The 20757-nt window shown below is 46.9% G+C and overlaps 1 protein-coding gene across 5 annotated transcripts in view; it reads left to right on the top strand.

The window, feature by feature from the left end:
• The first annotated feature begins 225 nt into the window (after positions 1-225).
• The window catches only part of Rab11fip3 (RAB11 family interacting protein 3), a 75597-nt gene continuing 55065 nt past the window's right edge, over positions 226-20757 (top strand). For 3 of the 5 annotated variants that reach the window (XM_027425122.2, XM_027425120.2, XM_027425118.2), the window contains exon 1: positions 226-2232. In XM_027425122.2, coding sequence (XP_027280923.1) covers positions 592-2232 — 1641 coding nt within the window. In that variant the 5' untranslated portion in view covers positions 226-591. The remainder of the gene's footprint in view (positions 2233-20757) is intronic. The other 2 variants (XM_027425121.2, XM_027425119.2) reach the window with 1 other exon arrangement.

Below are 20757 nucleotides of genomic sequence, written 5' to 3'. Positions count from 1 at the left end.
GAAGGAGTCACACAGGAGAGACTAGCAGCTTCTCTCGGTTATGGGCATGTTGGTTTCCTGTTCAGCAGTAGTTTCCCAAAGCCGATCCTCATGCGCCTTTCCCACGACACCAAGCTTTGGGGAGAGCACCGTCGCCCCTAAACTGCGCTCGCTTCGAACCGGACTTTATAGCATCTCAGGGGGGCGTGGTCAGACTAAGGACGTGCTGACGTCACGCGCGACGGAGGGCGGGCTGGCGCCGGCGCCGGCGTCCCTCACTGGGTCCCTCAGCTCTGGCACTAAGGCTTCATCCTTCACTGCCCGGCCGGTGCCTGTCTCCCACCGCCCGCTCCCCGCCGCCGGGTCCTCACATCGTCTGGGCCGCGCCGCCGACATGGGCCCGCGCCAGCCGCGCTGCGGCCCCGGGAGCCGCTAAGGCGCGGTGCGAAGATGGGCGAGGGCGGAGCAGGGCCCGAGCGCCAGCGCCAGCAGCCCGGGCGCCCGCGCGCGCGCCCGCCCGCGTCGCCGCGGGATGCCCGCGCCCGCCGCCGCGCCCTGAGCGCCTTTGTCTGCCTCCCGCGCCGTTCGCATCATCCCTAGTTTAGCCGGATCATGGAGCTGAGCCAGCCGACCTCCCTGTCGGACCACGGCGAGCCGGCGTCTGGGCCCCACCGCAGGGTCAAGGGGCCGGTGGGGCCCGACGCTCCTCGCGGCTGGTCAGATGAGCCCGAGGAACACGCCCAGCTTCAACGGTGGCCAGAGGGACCCAACGCGCCAATCTGCTGGCCCGAAGAGGTAGAGGAGCCTGACGCTCCTAGTCGCTGGGTCAAAGAGCCCAACGCCCCTCGCTGCTGGTCCCAGGAGCCCGACGTATCCTGCCACTTGGCCAAGGAGCTGGAGGAACCCGACGCCCCTCGCTGCTGGCCCCAAGAACCCGACGCATCCTGCCACTTGGCCAGGGAGCTGGAGGAACCCGTCGCCCCTCGTTGCTGGCCCCAGGAACCAGACGCACAGTGCCTCTTGGCCAAGGAGCTGGAGGAACCCGACGCCGCTCGCTGCTGTCCCCAGGAACCAGACGCACAGTGCCACTTGGTTAAGGAGCTGGAGGAACCCGACGCCCCTCGCTGCTGTCCCCAGGAACCAGACGCACAGTGCCTCTTGGCCAAGGAGCTGGAGGAACCCGACGCCTCTCGCTGCTGTCCCCAGGAACCAGACGCACAGTGCCTCTTGGTCAAGGAGCTGGAGGAACCCGACGTCCCTCGCTGCTGTCCCCAGGAACCAGACGCACAGTGCCTCTTGGCCAAGGAGCTGGAGGAACCCGACGTCCCTCGCTGCTGTCCCCAGGAACCAAACGCACAGTGCCTCTTGGCCAAGGAGCTGGAGGAACCCGACGCCCCTCGCTGCTGGCCGCAGGAGCCCGACGTACCGTGCCTCTTGGCCAAGGAGTGGGAGGAATCCGATTCACCGCTTCTCTTGGCAGAGGAATTGGGAGAGCCTGACGCCCTTCACTTCTGGCCCCAGGAGCCCGACGCACCGTGCTTTTTGGCTGTGGAGCTGGAAGAGCCTGACGCCCCTCACTGCTCTTCCCAGGAGGCTAACACAGTGTGTCTCTTGGCCAAGAAGCCGGAGGAGCCTGACACCCCTCTCCTGTGGCCGGGGGAACCCGATGTACTGTCCCTCTTGGTCAAGGAACCGGAGGAACCCGGTGCACCTCGCTGCTGGCCCGAGGAACCAGAGGAGCCCAATGAGCCCGATGAGCCAGATACACCCCGCTCACCGTGTTTCTGGGGCAACGAACCAGAGGAGTCCGACGCATCTTGCTGTTGGTCGGAGGAGCCCCCGGTGCTGTGCCTCTGGCCGGAGGAGCAGAACGCTACGCGCTGCTGGCAGGAGGAGCCCGATGCACCCTGCTTCTGGCCAGAGGATGGAGAGGAACCCAAAGTTCCGTGTCTCCAGTTTAAAGAGCCAGAGAAGCCCAAAGTCCCTTGCAGCTGGCCGGAGGAGCTAGAAGACAGCTGCGCTACGCGGGGCCTACCCTTAGAGCATTTGCCCTCCGAGAGCGAGCTGCTCCAGGCATGTCCCGGGCCACCCTCGGACCCAGGCCCGGCGTTGTCGCTGTCCAGCGAGCCCGGGACAGCCCAGGAGGAGGGTGCGCGCCTCAGGACGGTGTTCGATGCCCTGGACAGGGATGGGGATGGCTTCGTCCGCGTCGAGGATTTCATACAGTTCGCCACGGTCTACGGGGCGGAGCAGGTAACAAACTGACTATGGTTCTGGTCGGGAGAGGTGTTGCTGATTTCTGTTTAGGGTAGTTTTCCCAGAATCCCCTCTTCCCTCTTAAAGGAAGGTATACTCACGAGTCAAGTGTCCCCTCCTCTAGCGTTATACCTGCTACTTATTTCCTAGACCCAGGAGTGGGACACCCTGTTCTGTGCCTCGTTCTGCCACCCATGTTAGGACATCAGAGGCCAGACTTGTAGATGCCTCTTGAGCAGAGTTACTTTACTGTATGTATTTCCCATACAGTAAAGAAGTAGTGCAATTAAAGGCCAGAAGTACCTAGGAATTAAAAATGGCTGGAGATGTAGATCAGTGGAAAAAACATTTGCTTCATGCTTATGGCCTGGAGCTAAGTCCTTTGTGCCACATAAAAGGTTTCTGCTCTACAGTAAAGTGGTGAGGTCACCAGCACAAAATAAATCTTAAGCTGGGCACTACATTCTTGTAGTGCCAGCATTTGGAAGGCTGAGACAGGATTGCTGCAAATTCAAGACCACCTTAGTGGTCTACATAGTAAATTCAAGACTAACCTGGGCTACAGAGTAACACCCTGTTTCAGAACAAACACAGGCATGCATGCACACACTAGAAACATGAGTTCTGCACTGTGATCAAGAAAAGGAAGGGAGTGAACCCAGGAGTTTCATGGCAGGTGCCAAGTTTAGTGGAGCTATTGGACCTCCACTCTTACAGGAGAGGGGAGATGTATTGAAAGGTAACAGAGGCACAACTCATGTGCAAGGGTCCCACACATCTACTTCCAGCTCCTGGGGAAGCTGGTTCCAAGACCAAGTCCTGTCCACTTCAGCACCTAATTCTTTGGGTTGAAGATGACAGCAGGGCTGTCAACTAGGTTATGTGTTCCCCTTTATTTTATTTATTGGTTGGAAATCTCTGAAAAGACATTAGGCTACATGCTCCCCTTTATTTTACTTATTGGTTGGAAATCTGTAATTTTCATCTGTTCACTCTCATGTTATTCATTTTTCACACATGCAAACATTTGTTAAGTGGGTGTCCAAGCACATTTGCATGTTTGAGCTTAATGATCTTTAAGAAAAGAGATAAAAATAAGCTGGATGTGGTGGCACACACATCTGTAGTCCTTGCATTCAGCATTCAAGAGGCTGAGGCAGGAGGATGTCAAAATGTGGTCAACCTGCATACTTAGCAAAAACCAAGGAGGAGAAAAAAGCAAAATTGATATATTTCTATTAGTCATAATGTTAAACCCTCTCTATTGCTCTCATAATCTAAAATCTCTCTACTGCTCTCTCTGTATAGCAGTTGGAAAGAACTGAGTCCTGGTTAACTCAGGGCTCCCTACTGATCTGACACCTGGGGCCAGCCAGCTTCCAGCAGGCTTTTTAACATTGAGCCCTCTTTCTGGCCTTTATCCATAGAACTTAGTTCTTGTGGTACTTCTCTTCTTGTTCCTGGCCTGGAGAGGTCTTCCCAGTGCTTGGCAGTTGTTTACTGGTGTGCTGTGTCTTCTCTTTAAACTTATCTTGCCTCTAGATCCATCCAGTCCTACTGAGTAGGCTATGCCAGGCCAGAGCTGCATTTGCTCTTTACCATGACCTGACCCTGCTATTATGTTTTCACTGTATCATTGTTATAGCCCTCTGAGGTGGTAATTAGGTAAGCAGTTTTCACCCTTACTTTACAGGTAAGAAGCTAGAAGCTGGGAAAGGCTGTGTATCTTCTCCAGGCCTCACTAGGACAGGACTGGGGAGTCTCTTTCTTTTTTTAGCTCTTAACCCACAGGTGACTCTAGATGTAAAGGCTTGGGGTATTTCTGCCAAATTTCAGTTTAGTGAGTCGCATACAGTTCTCTTTGAGAATGTCTCTAGGGAAAACTTGGCTACACTTTTTGTCCCTCCTCTTAATCCTCCTCCTTAAAGGGCCTCAGCATGTAATTCTGGCTATCCTGGAACTCACTACATGGACCAGGCTGACCTCAAGCTCACAGAGATCCCACCTGCCTGTGTCTCCAGAGTGCTGGGATTAAAGGCATGAGTCACCATTCCCAGGGCTGCACATTCTTGAATACAGACTAGAAATGGGTCAGAATTCTTTTATTTGACAGTTCCTGGCAGAATTTGCAGTTTGGGAAGCCCTGATGGTCAAAGGTTTGTTGGGATAGAGAGTGAGGGGAAATATTCTAGTTCCTTTTGTTTTTTAGCAGCTTAGGAGGAAGAGATGTTAGGTTGACTTTGCCTCCTGGGGTTGTGGAGGGGAGTTCTTGCTTTCTTCGAGTGGTTTTACTGTTTGGAGCAGATAACACACAAAGGCATGAAAGTTAATCTTTATGTCAGTGTAAGATGAGATCGGTAGCCTTCATGACTCAGTCTTGCTGAATACATTATAGAGGAGCAAAGACAAGAATATTAACCAATAGTGCAGAAGTTTAGAGAAAAGCGAAGCATTCCCACAGTATCTATATTTTGAAAATTTTAAGATAAAAACATCTTGAATATACATAGTAGATCGAGCTGGTGAGTGTTGCCTCTAGAGATGCCCTCTAGAGCTTTCGCTCAAGTCCCAGTAGTGTCAGGACTCAACTGTCTGTAATGGCCCTCCACTTCCTTTTAAAAGATTTGCTTTATTACTTACTTATTTGTGTGTCTGTGTGAGACATACATGCAGGTGCCTGCAAAGCTGGAGTTAGTAACAGGGGGCTGTGAGCCACTTGACATTGGTGCTGGAAATTGAACTTGGCCTCTGGAAAAGCAACAAGCCCTTAAATCACTGAGCCATTTCCCCAGCCCCTCTCTTTATCTGTGAATGATTCTATATTTATCTAAAAAATAAGGATTTTGCGGGGGATGGGTGGGAGACAGGGTCTCACTCTGTAGCCTTCCCTGGCCTGGAACTCACAGAGATTTACCTGTCTCTGCCTCCCAGGTACTGGGATTAAAGGTGCTTGCTTGCATGCCTAACTTAAACTATGGGTTTTTTTTTTGTTTTCTTTTTTCTTTTTTACGTTTATTTAGGGTGTTAATGAACAGGCGTGCCAAGCACTGTGTGAAGGTCAGAGGACAACATTCAGGAGTTTGCTTATCTCCTATATTTGTTGTCAGGTCATCAGGTTTGGCAGTAAGCATCTTTACCTGCTGAACTATCTCACTACCCTGTTTTTATTTTTTATATTTAATGTCTTTTGAGACAGGGTCTCAGTGATAGAGGAGGGTGACCTTGAGCTCCCAATTCATCTGCCTCCATTTCCCAAGTGTTGGAGTTACAGGTGTGAGCCACTGAGCTGGGTTCCAGTGTCTTTTATGTAATCTGTTTATTAAGGTAGCATTTTCAATTATTAAGCAGGTTGCCTGAATTTTTAATAGGAGCACTCCCATTTATAATAGAGATGGCTGTCATGTCCTTCTCTGTCGCGTGTGTGTGTGTGTGTGTGTGTGTGTGTGTATCTGATTACCTCACCTGGTGGCAGATCAGGTGTGGTGTATAATACCATCCAGTGTCATTTACAGAGGTCTGAAGGTGGAAGGAGGAAGAAGGGGGCACAGTAGAACTTCTAGCTTCATCTCTCTTTTCCATTCTTTCTTTCATTTTCATTTTTTTCTTTTTCGTTTTGGAAGGGTCTTAGGTATCCTAGACTCACCTTCAGCTGGCTTTGCAAGATAATCTTCAACAGTGTTCCTGCACTTCTGCCAGTGGGATTTGAAGGTCTTCCAGGTGTTTGACATTATGGTTAATTGCTCCCCTGTTCTTTCTAGTCTCTGTCCTAGCCTTGGATTTAAGTGTAAGTGTAGGAATGAAAATGGACTTGTGTGGCCAGACTTGGTGGCCCACACCTTTAATCCTATCATTTAGGAGGCAGAGGCAGAGGCAGAAGCAGAGGCAGAGGCAGAGGCAGAGGCAGAGGCAGAGGCAGAGGCAGAGGCAGAGGCAGGTGTATCTCTGAGTTTGAGGGCAGCCGGTCTACATAGAATGTTCTAGGTCAGCTAGGGCTACACAGTGAGATCTTGTCCCAAAAAGAAAGAAAGAAAATGGGCAAGTGTGAACTTGGATATGTGTGGAAGCCTTTGTGTGTCGGAGTGGGCTATGTGTGTGAGTGATTGTATATGAGTGCTTGGGGAATGTGTACCTCTGGGTCTGTGTAGACTGAATTGCTAAAATCAGATGAAGTTCCTGTTTGTTTTTGGATAACAGATAGCTTTGTTAGCATCTAAAAAAAGAATGCTGTTTTGTATTCTAAAAGTAACACATGCTTATTATTAAACAAAGCACAGGAAAACAGTGCTGTAAAATATAAGACAGTTTGGGCATGGTGGTACAGAACTTTAATCCCAGCACTTGGGAGGCAGAGGCAGGTGGATCTCTTTGAGTTTGAGGCCAGTCTGATCTATAGAGCGAGTTCTAGGATAGCCAGTGTAGCCTGGCTATCACAGAGAAACCCTTTCTAAAACAAAACAACAAAACAAACCAATAAATAAAAATTAACAAAAATTATTATTTGGGGCTGGAGAGATGGTTCACCAGAGGACCCAGGTTTGGTTCCCCATACCCAAACTGAGTGGCTCACAACTGCCTGTAACTCCAGGTGCAATGTCTCTGGCCTTCACAGGTACTGGAACACATACACCCATGCACATACCCACACACAGACACGTAATTAAAGTAGTTAAAAATAATAAATATAAGTCTTTAAAATAAGTAATACAGAAGCCAGATGTGGTGGCTTTGTGTTGTAATACCAACATTTGGGAGACTAAAGCGGGAAAACTGATGTACATTCAAGGCCAGCTTTAGAGAGAGAGACTCTGTTTCAGTACCCACCAAGGGGAGAGGGATCTCAAATATAACAATGAGTCACCAGTATTCCCTACCCTGAGATTATTACATAATAACATCTCCTTTCTAAGTTTTGTTTTGTTTTGGTTTGGTTTTGGTTTTTCGAGACAGGGTTTCTCTGTGGCTTTGGAGGCTGACCTGTAACTAGCTCTTATAGACCAGGCTGGTCTTGAACTCACAGAGATCCACCTGCTTCTGCCTCCCGAGTGCTGGAATTAAAGGCGTGCGCCACCACCGCCCGGCTCCTTTCTAAGTTTTTTAAATTAAAATTTATTTTATTTTTGGAGCTGTGAGACAGTATCTCTCTGTGGATTGATGGCCTTGAACTCATGATCCTCCTGTCCCTTTCCTGAGTGCTAAGAGTATAGGCATGCCTTACCGTGTTAATTTTCCTGTTTTTTTGAAACTGAAGTTTACTGATGCCTGGGGGGTGGGAGGGAAGACTATGTGTGTTTAAGTTTTATTTATTATTTTATGTGTATGGGTATTTTGAGCTCCTAAGCCTCCTGCCTCTGCCTTCCAATATGTAGTAATATATATACTGCACATATATATGCTATAATACAAACACACACACACACATATGCTATAATACTCACAGGCATGTGCCACCATGCCTTGCCATCTCATTTTATTTTGCTGAGATAGGTATCATTAGATAGTTCAGACTAGCTTTGTGCTTACTCTTTTGGCTTATTCCCCTACATAGAGTCCTTTGACACCTCTCTAGGCTTGTAAAGAGGTGAAATCTTTCACTACTTTAAGTCATTGGCCTAGTAAGTGAAACACTGTTCCTAAGGGAATTTTGTAACTATTGTTTAGGTTACATTAAGCAGCCTGCCAGTAAACTGATTACTCAAACTTTTTAAAGTTAAGTGGTAATTTTAATTTTCTAACTGATTTAGCACCAATAAAAATGAGCAAAAGTGATTAGAAAGATTAACATTTCCTCTGAAAGAAAACTAGCCAACGATATTATCTTTCGACAGCAGTAGTGGCAGGAGGCAGAGGCAGGTGGATCTCTGTGAGTTCTAGGCCAGCCTGTTGTACAAAGTAGGTTCCAGGACAGCCAGAGGTGTTACACAGAGAAACCCTGTCTCAAAAACCAAAAAGATAATCTTTCTCACTTAAGTTCAGGTTTCGGGAGAGAGAACAGAAAATAGCTGGCTTTCTGCTTCTCCTCTGCACAAGCCTCACTGTGCAGCCCAGGCTGCCTAGAGTTACCACCTCTACTTCAACCTCCCCAGTGGTGGGATCCTAGGCTTGGGGGTCACAGTATTTGGGTTCTCAATGCGTTCTTGATGCTGATGGGTCCCATTGAGTCTAATCCCTGATTATGCTAGTGGAGGAACTAAAGATCTTTTATTTAGTTAGTTGACTTTGCAGCTGGGATGAAACTCAGGACCTCATATTTTGTTCAGAAGATAGTAAGGTGCCTTTGCCCAGTGTATTCTTATATTCCTCTCTCGGCCCAGCCATATCACTCCTTTCTCCATCTCCTTAGTGCTGGAATTAAAGGCATGTCACTCCAAGTGCTAGGATCACCTTTGTTTGAGCTCTGTTTCTCTTTTAGACTAGATCAATTTCGTGTTGCTTAGGGTGGCCTTCAATTAACAGAGATCCATCTACCTCGGGCTCCCCAGTGCTGGGATTAAAAGCATGTACCACCACTATCTGGCATCTGTGGCTAACCTTTTGTTTTGTTTTTCGAAACAGGGTTTCTCTGTGTAGTTTTGGAGCCAGTCCTGGAACTTGCTTTGTAAACCAAGCTGGCCTCAAACTCAGAGATCTTCCTGCCGCTGCCTCTTGAGTGCTGGGATTAAAAGTGTGCCCTACCACCACCTGGCCCAGTGTATTTGCCTTTTGTTTTTTGAACAAAAATTTTAAAAGAGATTTTTATTGTTTTCAAATATTTGTATAAACCTGTGTGTAGTTATGTGCATGTGAGTGCTGGTGCCCAAGACCAGGGGCTTAGGGTACCCTAGAGTGAGAGTTACAGGCTGTTATGAGCCACCTGACATTGGTGCTGGGAATCAAACTCTGGTCCACTGTAAGAAGAGTAACACCTAGACAGGCTTTCTCTGTGTAACAGTCTGGCTGTCCTGGAACTCACTCTGTAGACCATGCTGGCCTTGAACTCACAGAGATCCGCTTGCCTCTGTCTCCCAAGCACCATCACCATCCAGCTTCCCTCTTTCCCCAGTTAACACTCTTAACTACTGAGCCATCTTTCTACCTCCACCTCCCCTTTTAAAAGATTATTTATTTAGTCCGACGTTGGTGGCACAAGCCTTTAATCCCAGCACTCGGGAGGCAGAGGCAAGCGGATCTCTGTGAGTTCGAGGCCAGCCTGGTCTCCAGAGCGAGTGCCAGGACAGGCTCCAAAGCTACACAGAGAAACCCTGTCTCGAAAAACCAAAAAAAAAAGAAAACAACAAAACCCCCAAAACAGACATTTGTGTGGATAAAATACCCAGACACATAAAATAAATACATTTAAAAAATTCCATGAGATACCATTTTTCACCTGTTATCAAAAGTTTAAATCTTGGGGTGAAGCAGTGGCTTGGCCATTAAGAGTTCTTGTTGCTCTTCCAGAGGACTTGCCAATGTTGGGCAGTCCACAACTTAATTCCAGCTCCAGGGAATCAGATACCTTTCTCTGCCTCCACATGTATTGCACTCATTGCACATACCCTCCCATATACACATAACTAGCAGTAATTATCTTTTAAAATGTCAATGTTGCACCTGTCCTGTTGCTGCAGCCCTGTGGGCTGCATTGCTGGTGATAATGTCATGTGGCACAGGCCCACCAAGCAGAACCTAGTGGTATCCTGCATGTACGCTGCAACCCAGCATTGCCATGTCTAACAACTTACCTGAGTGTCTACAGTTTTAAATCTGCTATGAGATAAAGGGAAAAAAGGAAATCTAAGAGTCCACCTACTCAATGGAGAGCTCTGCACCTGCAAACACTAACAGGAGAATGCTTGTGAACCGATAGAGAGGAAGTTTATTTATTTTTGGAGGCAGGATCTCATCTAGCCCAGTTAGTCTCAAACTTGTTATGTAGTTGAGGATGATCTTGCACTTCTGATCCACCTGCCTCTACTTCTGAGTGCTGGCATTACAGGCTTGTATCACCATGCCCCTGTCAGTTTACATGGTGTTGAGGCTCAAACCTAGGACTTCTTCCATGCTAGGCAAAGTGCTCTACCGACTGAGCTACATACCCAGTCCTAGAAAGTGATTTCTAGGATCTACTTGTGGAGAAGAAAATGTAAGTTGATGTAAGTTGATATGTAAGTGTAAGGATTGAGGTAGGGATGGGGTGATTTATTGGGGATAGAGTTCGATTGGGGAAGATAGGTGTGAATGGTGCTTGCACAGAGTGCACTAGACTAACACACAAACCAAACTCCCCCATATGTTAGCATGAATTGGGGGAGAGAGAGAGAGAGAGAGAGAGAGAGAGAGAGAGAGAGAGAGAGAGAGAGAGAAACAGGATCACAGATAGCCCAGGCTGGCCTCAGATTTACTCTATAGCTGAGAATAACCTCGGACCTTGATTCTCTTGCTTCTACCTTCCATGTCTGGTTTATGTGGTGTTGGGGAGCAAACCCAGGACTTTGTGCATATTAGGCAACCTGTCTACCAACTGAACTACTTCCTGGCTCTGTAAATAGCACTTTTTTAAACTGTGAAAAGAATGCTTTTTCACATTTTAATAAGGGCTGGGCAGGAGCTGGGTGATGGCAGCACACCTTTAATCCCAGCACTTGGGAAGCAGAGGCAGGTGGATCTCTGAGTTAGAGTTCCAGGACAGCCAGGGTTACACACAGAGAGAGACCCTGGTCTCGAAAGAAAGAAAGAAAGAAAGAAAGAAAGAAAGAAAGAAAGAAAGAAGGAAGGAAGGAAGGAAGGAAGGAAGGAAGGAAGGAAGGAAGGAAGGAAGGAAGGAAGGAAGAAGGAAGGAAGGATGGAAGGAAGGAAGGAAGGAAGGAAGGAAGGAAGGAAGGAAGGAAAGAGAACAAGAGCTGGCAGGTTTCTGATTGTGTAGGCAATCTAGTGCCATTTAACTTCTGGAAACTTACACTTCCCAGCCTGAGAGTGAGCAGGGAAGAAAGCAAAGAATCTGAATAGCCTGAGATTCTGATCTTACACCTCTTCCCCACCCCACCCCACCCCAATGCCACCCCCACCCCCAGCACACCAGGAGCACTGCAGGAACTGCTATCTTGCACTGCAGGATTGTCGGCTTCTGCTTTTGTGTGTGACACAGTCCACACAGGAATCCTTTGGGACTGCTGGGCCATGGGGTAGGTGGGGGTGGTGAGACTTAGCCAGCCTAGGCAGGCAGCTCCCTAACCATGCTGCTGTGCCTTCTTGGGCTAGCTTTGAAATACCTATATAATGCTTTGAGCACAGTCATTCTTTGCAGGTCCTTCCACCATGTCCTATTTTAACAGCCTCCACCCCCAGTGTATTTATTCTAGTGTTCACAAGTAAAGAACCCTTCTGTTAGCCCCACACAGTCTCAGGCTGTAGTGGTGTCCTCTGTCCTCACTGTACGAAGACAGTACAGACCTCATGTCCACTTGCATGCCCATTTGTCCTGATGGGGTTCTTGCTACTCTCTGGCCTGGGCTTGCCACCTCTCTCTCTCTCTCTCTCTCTCTCTCTCTCTCTCTCTCTCTCTCTCTCTCAGATTTTTCTGAGACAGGGTTTCTTTGTGTAGTACCTGGCTGTACTGGAACTCACTGTGTAGACCAGGCTGGCCTAAAACTCACAGAGATCCCACTGCCTCTGCCTCCCAAGTGCTGTGTATGTGTATGTGCCATCACTGCCCAGCATAAATTTCAATTTAATTTAATCGTGTCAGGTGGTATACTTCACAGTTAAGAGCACTTGCTGTTCCTCCAGGGGCTCTAATTTGATTCCCTGCAGTTGGGCAGTTCATAACTGCCTATCACTCAAGGTCCAGGGGGTCTGATACCCTTTTCAGGCCTCTGTGGTCACCTATCCATAGACAGACACACATAGGCATAATTTAAAATAATTTGTAAAAAGAGCCCAAGTCCAGTGAGGGCTATATACTAGGCCTGTAAAAAATTAAAGCTTGATGACAGCAAAGTAGGATCATGAATTAGCCTAGGGCTACAAAACCTAACTTGATAATGTGAAATGGTAAGATGAAAAATAACCCACATGAACACAAATACAAAATGAGAAGAGATCTCACCCCTGGCCCGAGACTAGAAAGGATCGAGGGAGTCTGCTTCTTGCCTGGCTATTTTCCAGTATCTGATGAATGGGATCCGATAGGGGAAGGACACATGTTCCTATAACCATTGGGAAAGAGATGAAAGGGACATAGAGAATGTGTTCAGAAAAACTTGAATGATGTAAGGCAACAGCCTCCTGAAAAGTCCATTGGGACTTTTCAGAACCCCAGCATTCTGGAAGATGAAGAGGAATGGACAGATGGACTCTCATAGTAAAGAACATGGCTGTATAAAGCCACAAAGTTGAGTCCATCAGGGAAAACACAGGTCCACCTGGGCATTGGTGGGGCCCTCAGGAGTCAGAGCCAGATCTCTGTGAGTTTCAGAACAGCCAGGGCTACATACACACAGAGAAACCCCAACTTGAAAAAAAAGAAAAAGAAAAGAAAATCATAGGTCCAACCATCAACTTGACAGTTGATGAAGGCACAGGGTATCACTCTTAAAGAGTAGAGGCTCCAGACAACCAGGGGTGCTCCCAAAGAGGACACTGGACTTGGGGGCTAAGCAAACCCTTTCTGAGATCAAGACTGACACAATGGTACAGGACCAGGAGCACAAGGTAAATCTGCCAGCCTCTAAGCAGCACCTAGGAAGAGCTACTGCGTTGTACTTCTTTAGAAGGTACCATCTGTTTGAGAACAAGCTAAGACTGGAGCTTCCAGCCTGAGGCTGGCTGCCGCACCTGCTTCCCCCACAGTGGATGGGGTGCAGCCAAGCTGTGCCACCCGGCCTGCTTCTCTGCATGAGCTGCTCTGTATGGAGCTATGATACCCTAGGTGTCTCTGAAGTAGTGCCCTTTTGTGTGTATTGACGCAAGAACCATTCTTCCTGTGTACAAAGTGGATGTTAAATTTAAGGAAACAAAATCAGCAGGCCTGGGTTCTTTCAGCTCCTTGGCTGCTCCTTCCTTCTTTATGTCTGTTGGGCATTCAGCAGTGTCTGTTGGGCATTCAGTAGTGAGTAGGACTGCCCGGTCCCTAGTGGCAGCAGGCAGGTCATCTGTAATGCTGGAAGGTGGAGGTAATGTGGAGGTTGTATAACTGGGAACTTGACCTACTTAGGAAAGCTCCTTTCTACAGGGGAGGGAGTGCTTTGCTTTGTATTTCTGAGGTGAGAAAGGGTCTTGTGTAGTTCTTGCTGCCTCTGAGCTTCCCTGTAGCTGATTCAGTGGTGAACTCTTGACCTCTTGTCTCACCTCCCCAGCACTTGGAATCCCAGCATGCACCACCACACTCTTGAGGCAACTTGTGAGCTTACATTTGGGAGCTAAGTAGTGTTAGTAAGGCAGAGTTAGAGGGAAAGGATCCTGCCACTGTGGAGAGGCTGCAACTGTAGACCAAGCTGCCCTCAAACTCAGAGAGAGTCCACCTGCCTCTGTTTCCAGAGTGCTGAGACTAAAGGTGGGCAACACCATGCCAGACATAATTTTTATTAAGTGAAAAGGTTAGCAAGGCCTGTGCCACCATGCACCTGGCACATGCTTGCAAGGCAGCACTTGGGAGTGGGAGGTAGGATCAGAAGCCCAAGGTTATCCTTGACTATTATATAGAGAATCTGAGGTCAGCTTTGATTGTATGAGACCCTGTCTAAAAAACTGTCTAAAAAAGAAGGAAAAACTGAATGTACCTGAGAGGAGCCTTCTGTACCTGCCTGTGTATGTGAACAGAGAGCTGCCTTATTCCTTTCACACAGGCAGGCAGCAAAGCACCTCCTGATTGTGTTCCTAGTAAATTGCCCATTATTTTACTTAGTAAACTAATAGACATTTTCAGAAGTTGGAAGGCACTTAAAGTCTTTGTGGAATACCAAGTCTGTATTCCTCTTTGTTTGTATTTTTATTTATTTAGAGACAGAGTCTCACTATGCAGCCCTGGCTGTCCTAGAAAGCACTATGTAGATAAGGCTGGCCTTGAACTCAGAGAGCTGTGCCTGCTGGGATTAGAGGTGTGCCTCATCATACCTGGCATTCCTCTTGTTATGGAAGGTTCGATATGAATGCCTTAGAAGCTTGAGATTCCATGCTAGGGATGAAACTGCTTTTTACCAAACTTGGAAGCACAAGAAGAAGCCAGTTTGCAGACTCGAGCACACCTGGGACCTGTGGAGCTTTTGCTTTCTCTTTCCTTCTTATGGCCAATAAAATCATGGGTGTTCTTTTAGATTTGGTCAGCACCCTAATTTCCAAAGAGAATTTCACTTGACTGAAAGAGGGATGTTTACTTTGCCACCAGATTCCTGCTGTTGGCTCTGGTAAGGTCAAGGGAGTGTCTTATCAGGGGTATTGCAGACAGAGACTTTAGTCCTTGATGGGAATGAAACTCAATATTCCTAGCCCCTTTCTCTCCAGGGTCGCATGTATTTCAGTCTGGCCTCCAACCTCCTATTTGTGGGAAATAACCTCCTGCCTCTATCCCCCAGGCTCTAGGATTATAGGTGCTGTCAACCACACCCTGTGTGTATAGCTCTGGGGATTCTTGCATGTTATGTGAACACAGTGCCAACTGAGCTACAGCCTCAGCCCAGGAAAATCACTCTGATGATTGCTGTCTTATAGTCTTGAGTTTGGACCAGAGGCACAGCACACTGAAAGTATCAAGAGAGGGTTGCTAGTGCTGGCTTGTGTTCAGCTCTGTGGGCTGCCTTGGTTGTGCTGTCCCAGTCTTCTCCAAAACCAAGGAACAGCAGCAATCTGGGTTCACTTTTTTGGACTTACTCCTCATAATTCAGTAACTTGTTAGTCTTGTCAACTGGTATTTACTGTCACTGAAGCCAACAAGTGTTAGGCATGCACAGCCAAGCTTGGGCACTAAGATTTCACTGAGAATGGAGATGCCACCCGCCACACTACCTCTGGTAGACTCCTGACAAATTTTACAGGTCCATGTACAGGTAGTTGGCAAAAATAAATTACTTGAAATACCCCATAATAAAAGTAACCCCTGTATCTGGTACTAAGTAGCTTCTGCTACAGACTCATTTCATAGGTATAAATCCCATCATGCACTGGGTGTAGACCACAGTTAGTGCTTGGCCTCTGAGCTGCAGCCCTGAACACTGGACTGCTCCCACACCTGGGCACTATCCATGCTGCCTCTTCAACTGTGAATTTTGTTTGAGGCTTGTCTGATGTAGTTACTGTTCCTGCTTTGGGGATGGGAGTCTTGGGAATAAGGATGGTAGTAGGAATTGCAGATTTAACCCAGGCCTTTGGCTTCTTCATCTAATGAAGTTTGCCCTGAGCTGGGCCCTGTTCATCCTAAGCCAGATGATCTGTTCTACAGGATATGTTGAACAACACTGGACTTTGCCTTTAAGTTTCTCTTTCAACCCCCTTTCTCTTTCTTGGTTTGTGTAGCAGCTTTGGATCCTGTCCTGGAACTCACTCTGTAGACGAGGCTAACCTTGAATTTACAGAGGTCTACCTCTCTGCCTCCCAAGTGCTGGGATTAAAGACATGACCCACCATGCCCGGCTCTTATTATTATTATTAATTATATATTATTATTGTAGTATGCATAGGTGTTTTGCCTGCATGTATGTATGTCTCTGTACCATATGTGTGCAGCACCTGAGGAGGCCAGAAGAGGGTGGCACATCTGGAACTGAACTTAGAATGGTTATGAGCAACCTGGGCTCACAAAGACTGAACTGATAACCAGGGAGCCTGCGTGGGACTGACTTAAGCACTCTGCATATTTGTCACAGTTGTATAGCTTGGTCCTTTTGTGGGACTCCTAATAGTGGAAACAGGAGCTATCTCTGAATCTTTCACTGGCTTTTGATTCCTTATTTGTCATACTGGGCCGTCTTGCCCAACTTAATACATCGGGAGGTGCTTATTATTACTGCAACTTGATATGCCATGTTTTGTTGATACTTATGGGAATGGGAAACCTGCCATGGAGTGGATTTGGGGGTGGGTGGGAACAGTGAGGGTGGGTGGGGAGGAGAAGAGGGAAGGCAAACTACAGCCAGGATGTAAAATAATAAATTTATTTATTAAAATAATAATAATGCATTTTATTTGTTATTGTTGTGTATGGTAGGTTTGTGGCTGTATGTGTGGACTGTGCCATGTGTGTAGGTCAGAGGACAACTTTGTGGAGTCACTTTTTGCCTTCCTCCTTTCTGTGTTTTTTGGGATTGGACTCAGGTCGTCAGGTTTGTATGGCAAGTGTTTTACCCACTGAGCTACCTCACTAGCCTGATGCTGGATTTGATCCTAGATGTGAGGGACTCCAAGCTAGTTGTTCTTTACGAGGGACTGTCATATTGTACATAGGTGGCCTGGTCTGCAGAGACAAAAGAGCCATGGGTCTAGCTGGTTAGGTACAGGAGCTTTGTTTCCAAACCAGAATTGTGTCCTGTGGCTTCAGTCAGTTAGTTCCCTGGGGACAGCATCTCTACGGTTTTGTCCTGCAGATGAAGTTGCTGGGCAGGGTCCTGCCCCTGTATAGCTTAGGCTCACTTAGTTCAAAGCATTCTCAATAGGAAATGTTGGGGGCTGGTGAGATGGCTCAGTAGATAAAGGCAACCTGAGTTCAATCCCTGGTACTCACATAGTAGATGGAAGAACTGACTCCTGCAAGTGGTCTCCACACTCACACTGTGGCAAGCATGCACCCCCTCAAGTGAATAAATAATGTGACGTTAAAATGTTAAGAAAATTCAAGTGGCTGCATGTGCTTTGACTTGGAGAAAGTCTTTTCTCCTCTCTTTGGAGCCTTTCCTAACTCACAAAGGGTGTGGTATCAAAAGGAGCTGAAGACTGGCTACAGAAGCAGCAAACTCTGCCCTGGTGGGTAGTCTGCTTCTTGTTTCCCTTCCTCCAGGCTTTAGGACTCAGGTATCTGGGTGCCTCTGTGGGCTTCTTCAGTGGAAGGCAGCAGGCCATGATAGTCAGGGAGTCATGAGAACTTCTTTTCTGTGTCACTGGGTTTTCCAGGTGACAGCATTTGGTAGGCTGTCCTTGGGCAGAGATGAGAGCTGCAGAAGGTATTTTGTGTTTATCAATAAATCTCTGCCTTCATTTTGTCTTTCCTTTATGTGGGTCACCTGATCACTTCTGCATGTGAGGCATGTTAATCATTTAAGGAGTGTCTGTCTAACCCATCCATCCCCTTTGACTTGAAGGCACAGTAAACAAGTCATTGTTCTAAACCTGTAGTCACCTTGGATTTCAGGAAGAACAGAATCTTAGATCCCCTATCCCTCAATGAGGGCTGTTGTCCACGAGAACCAACTGTATGTACCCACATGAGGACAACTGCATATACCCTCATGATGACCAACTGATGTACCCTCATGAAGGCCAACTGTATGTATCCTTGAGCAGAAGTGATCAGGGTGTCCCCTTCTGGAGACTAACAGTTTATCAGGACTAGACCACCTTGGAGGATCTGAGCTAAGACAATGATGGGCCAAAGATAGATGGAGATTTGACTAACTGCTTAGTTATTCCTACCTCCTGGCCTCTATTTAAGCCTAAATTTCATGTTAATACCCTGAAGATGGAGTCACTGAATGCTTTTATTTGTTCTTCTGTCCAGTGTGTCCACATTCAATTAGTCTCCACTTTTCACCATTACTAGTCTCTTTAATTGGGCCATGAAAACAGGCATTTGAGCCCATGTTTTGGCTGACCCAGCTGGAACTTTGACTCTAAAAACTCCAATTATGTTGATGAGTGACCTCTGGGCAGTAGCTCAGATTTCTCCTGCTGTTCCTTCAGGTGGCCTTCCCACACAAGAGAATGGTTATGATCTTTCTTTGTTGGGCTTTCCCCAGAGAGTCTTGTCACCACTGATGTTTGTTTCCCTTTCTCCACCCACATTCTGACCCTTTATCCTCCTTCACTTGTTTACTGGGTTAATGCCATCCTAGTTCAAGTTGATCCACTTTATATTAGAGTCTAAAGAGAAAGACTGAAGTTTTCTGTTGTGGGGTGTCTACTAGGGAAGACTGCTCTGAAATTCTTTATTAGCCACCCAGTGACCACACTGGTGTTTGTGATCCCATTGTAGCCCCGAACATTTCTCAGGGTGAGCTTTTAAGAACAAAAAACATTCTGGATTGACATACTTCAGTTAACAAGAACAGTTAGCCAGAACCCTATTTATAGGAGCCAAAAAGCAAGGTTAAGTGCGTTTAGAGACTTTTCCAGAACTATAAACTTTGGTGGATTAGATCTTTGTTTTCGTTTTGGCAGGTGGTGCTGTCTACATGCTGAATTTTATGGCCTGGATGGCACTTCCATCGTGGAGTCAGTTGTGCTAAGATCTGGGGGTCCTTTGCATTTTCTGTTCTTGGAATGAAAAGCCCTTTATGAAGTAGTCACTCTGTAGCTCATTGACTGGTGAGGAAATTAACAAGCTACCTGGATGTTCTTGGTGTCTTAATTCTTGTTTTGTATTTTGTTTTGTTTGAGAGAGGATCTCATGTAGCCCAGGCTGACTTCATACTCACATGTATCCTGTGCTCCTGATCTTTAGTTTTTGCTTCCTGAGTGCTGAGATTACAGCCATGAGCCACTTTCTCTGGCTTTGGTGCCTTTCTTCCTCTTTTAACAAGACATAGTATTATTGTTATTTGTGTTTGCCTGCATGTCTGTGTATCAAGTGTGTGCGTGGTATCTGTGGAGTCCAGAGGAGGGTGTTGGATCCACTGGAGTTATAGATGGTTGTGAACTTCCATGAGAGTTCTATGGGTCCTGGGAATTGAATCTAATGCTTTTTTTTTTTTTTTTTTTTTGCTACATCCCTTGATGTCCTGGAATTTACTCTGAAGACCAAGCTGGCCTTAAACTCACAGAGATCTGTCTGCCTCTGCTTCCTGAGTGCAGGGATTAAAGGTGTATACCACCCATGCCTGGCTATTTGTTATTTTATTATTTATTTATTGGTTTTTCGAGACAGGGTTTCTCTGTGTAGCTCCAGCTGTCCTAGAACTTGCTCTATAGATTAGGCTGGCCTCGAACTCACAGAGATCTGCCTGCCTCTGCCTCCCAAGTGCTGGGATTAAAGGAGTGCGTCACCACACCTGGCTTATTTTTAAACAACTTTATTTTATTTTATGTCTGAGTTTTGCTTGCATGTATGTATGTGCATCGTGTGCACATATTGGATCCCATGGAACTGGAGTTACACACAGTTGGGAACTGCCATGCAGGTGCTGGGAACTGAACCCAGATCTTCTGGAAGAGCAGCAAGTTATTTTTTAACAACCGAGCCTCTCTCTATCTAATCATCTGTCCATCCATCCATCCACCTCTGTGTGTGTCTGTCTGTCTATGTGTCTATGTTACACTATGTGAATGAAAGTATCATTAAAGGCCAGAGGGGCGTGGATCCCCCAGAGGAAGCGCTTAAGGCAGAAGGTGGGGTGGCTCGGTAGCTCAGTGGTAAGGGTGCTTGCTGCTAGGCCTGGCTGAGTTTGATCTCCAGAACCCAGATGGTGGAAGGAGATAACCGATTTCTAAAAGTCTCCAACTTTCACATGGTGCTGTGGCATGTATGTGCACACAGAAGATGTAATTTTTAAAAGTGAAGACTTAAGGGAGGTGCTAGATGATACTTTTAGTTGCATTTCAGGTCCTGTTGGTAAGAGAAACCCCATTTGCTATTTTAGGGCAAGTGCTGGCTGCTTTGTAGCTTAGTTCTGCTGAAGGACAGAGACAGCTGGGGACTCTTCAGCACCTGGGTGCAGATGGGTTCTCCAATATGATTAGCTTCTTTCCAGGTTCTTGGAGTGACGTTTTTCCATGTAAGACAGTGTTTTATCCTTACAAAGCCTGTTAAGTTCATCTTCGCAGGCAGTTGGCATGGTGTGTCCCTGCCTGGTGATCTAGAGAGCTATTTTTGTACTGAGAGAAGCTGAGCTGCAAATGAGCACACTCAAGTGTTGGAAACCTTCCGGTATTTAACATACCTGTCTCACTTTCAAGTTTAAGTTTAGGAATAAACACACGTTGCCTTTAAGTTGCCAAGAAAGTAGATACCAGGTTTGCTCTAATGATGTCGTTTTCCCTAGTAGCACCTGGTAACCAGTGCGGTTGGTTGTCTTTGTTTTGTGTTTAGAGAGCCTGCCATTTTTATTACAATTCATTTTATTTATTGTGCATGGTGGTGCATGTGCACGTATGTGTAGAGGTCAGAGGATACTTTCCAGGACTTTCTCCTTCTACTGCGTGGGGCACAGGGACTGAACTGTGCTTGTCTTGTTTGGAGTCAAGCACCCCTACCTGCTGAGCCATCAGGCTGGTGCCCTAGTCAAGATTTTTGTTTATTTTGGTTTGGGTTTGGTTGTTTCGAGACAGGGTTTCTCTGTGTAGTCCTGGAACTTGCTTTGTAGACCAGGCTGATCTTGAACTCAGAGATCTTGTGCTACCACTGCATAG

The sequence above is a fragment of the Cricetulus griseus genome, chromosome 7, assembly GCF_003668045.3.
Source record: "Cricetulus griseus strain 17A/GY chromosome 7, alternate assembly CriGri-PICRH-1.0, whole genome shotgun sequence".
In the NCBI taxonomy this organism is placed as follows: Eukaryota; Metazoa; Chordata; class Mammalia; order Rodentia; family Cricetidae; genus Cricetulus; species Cricetulus griseus.
This window is presented reverse-complemented; position numbering and strand designations above follow the sequence as displayed.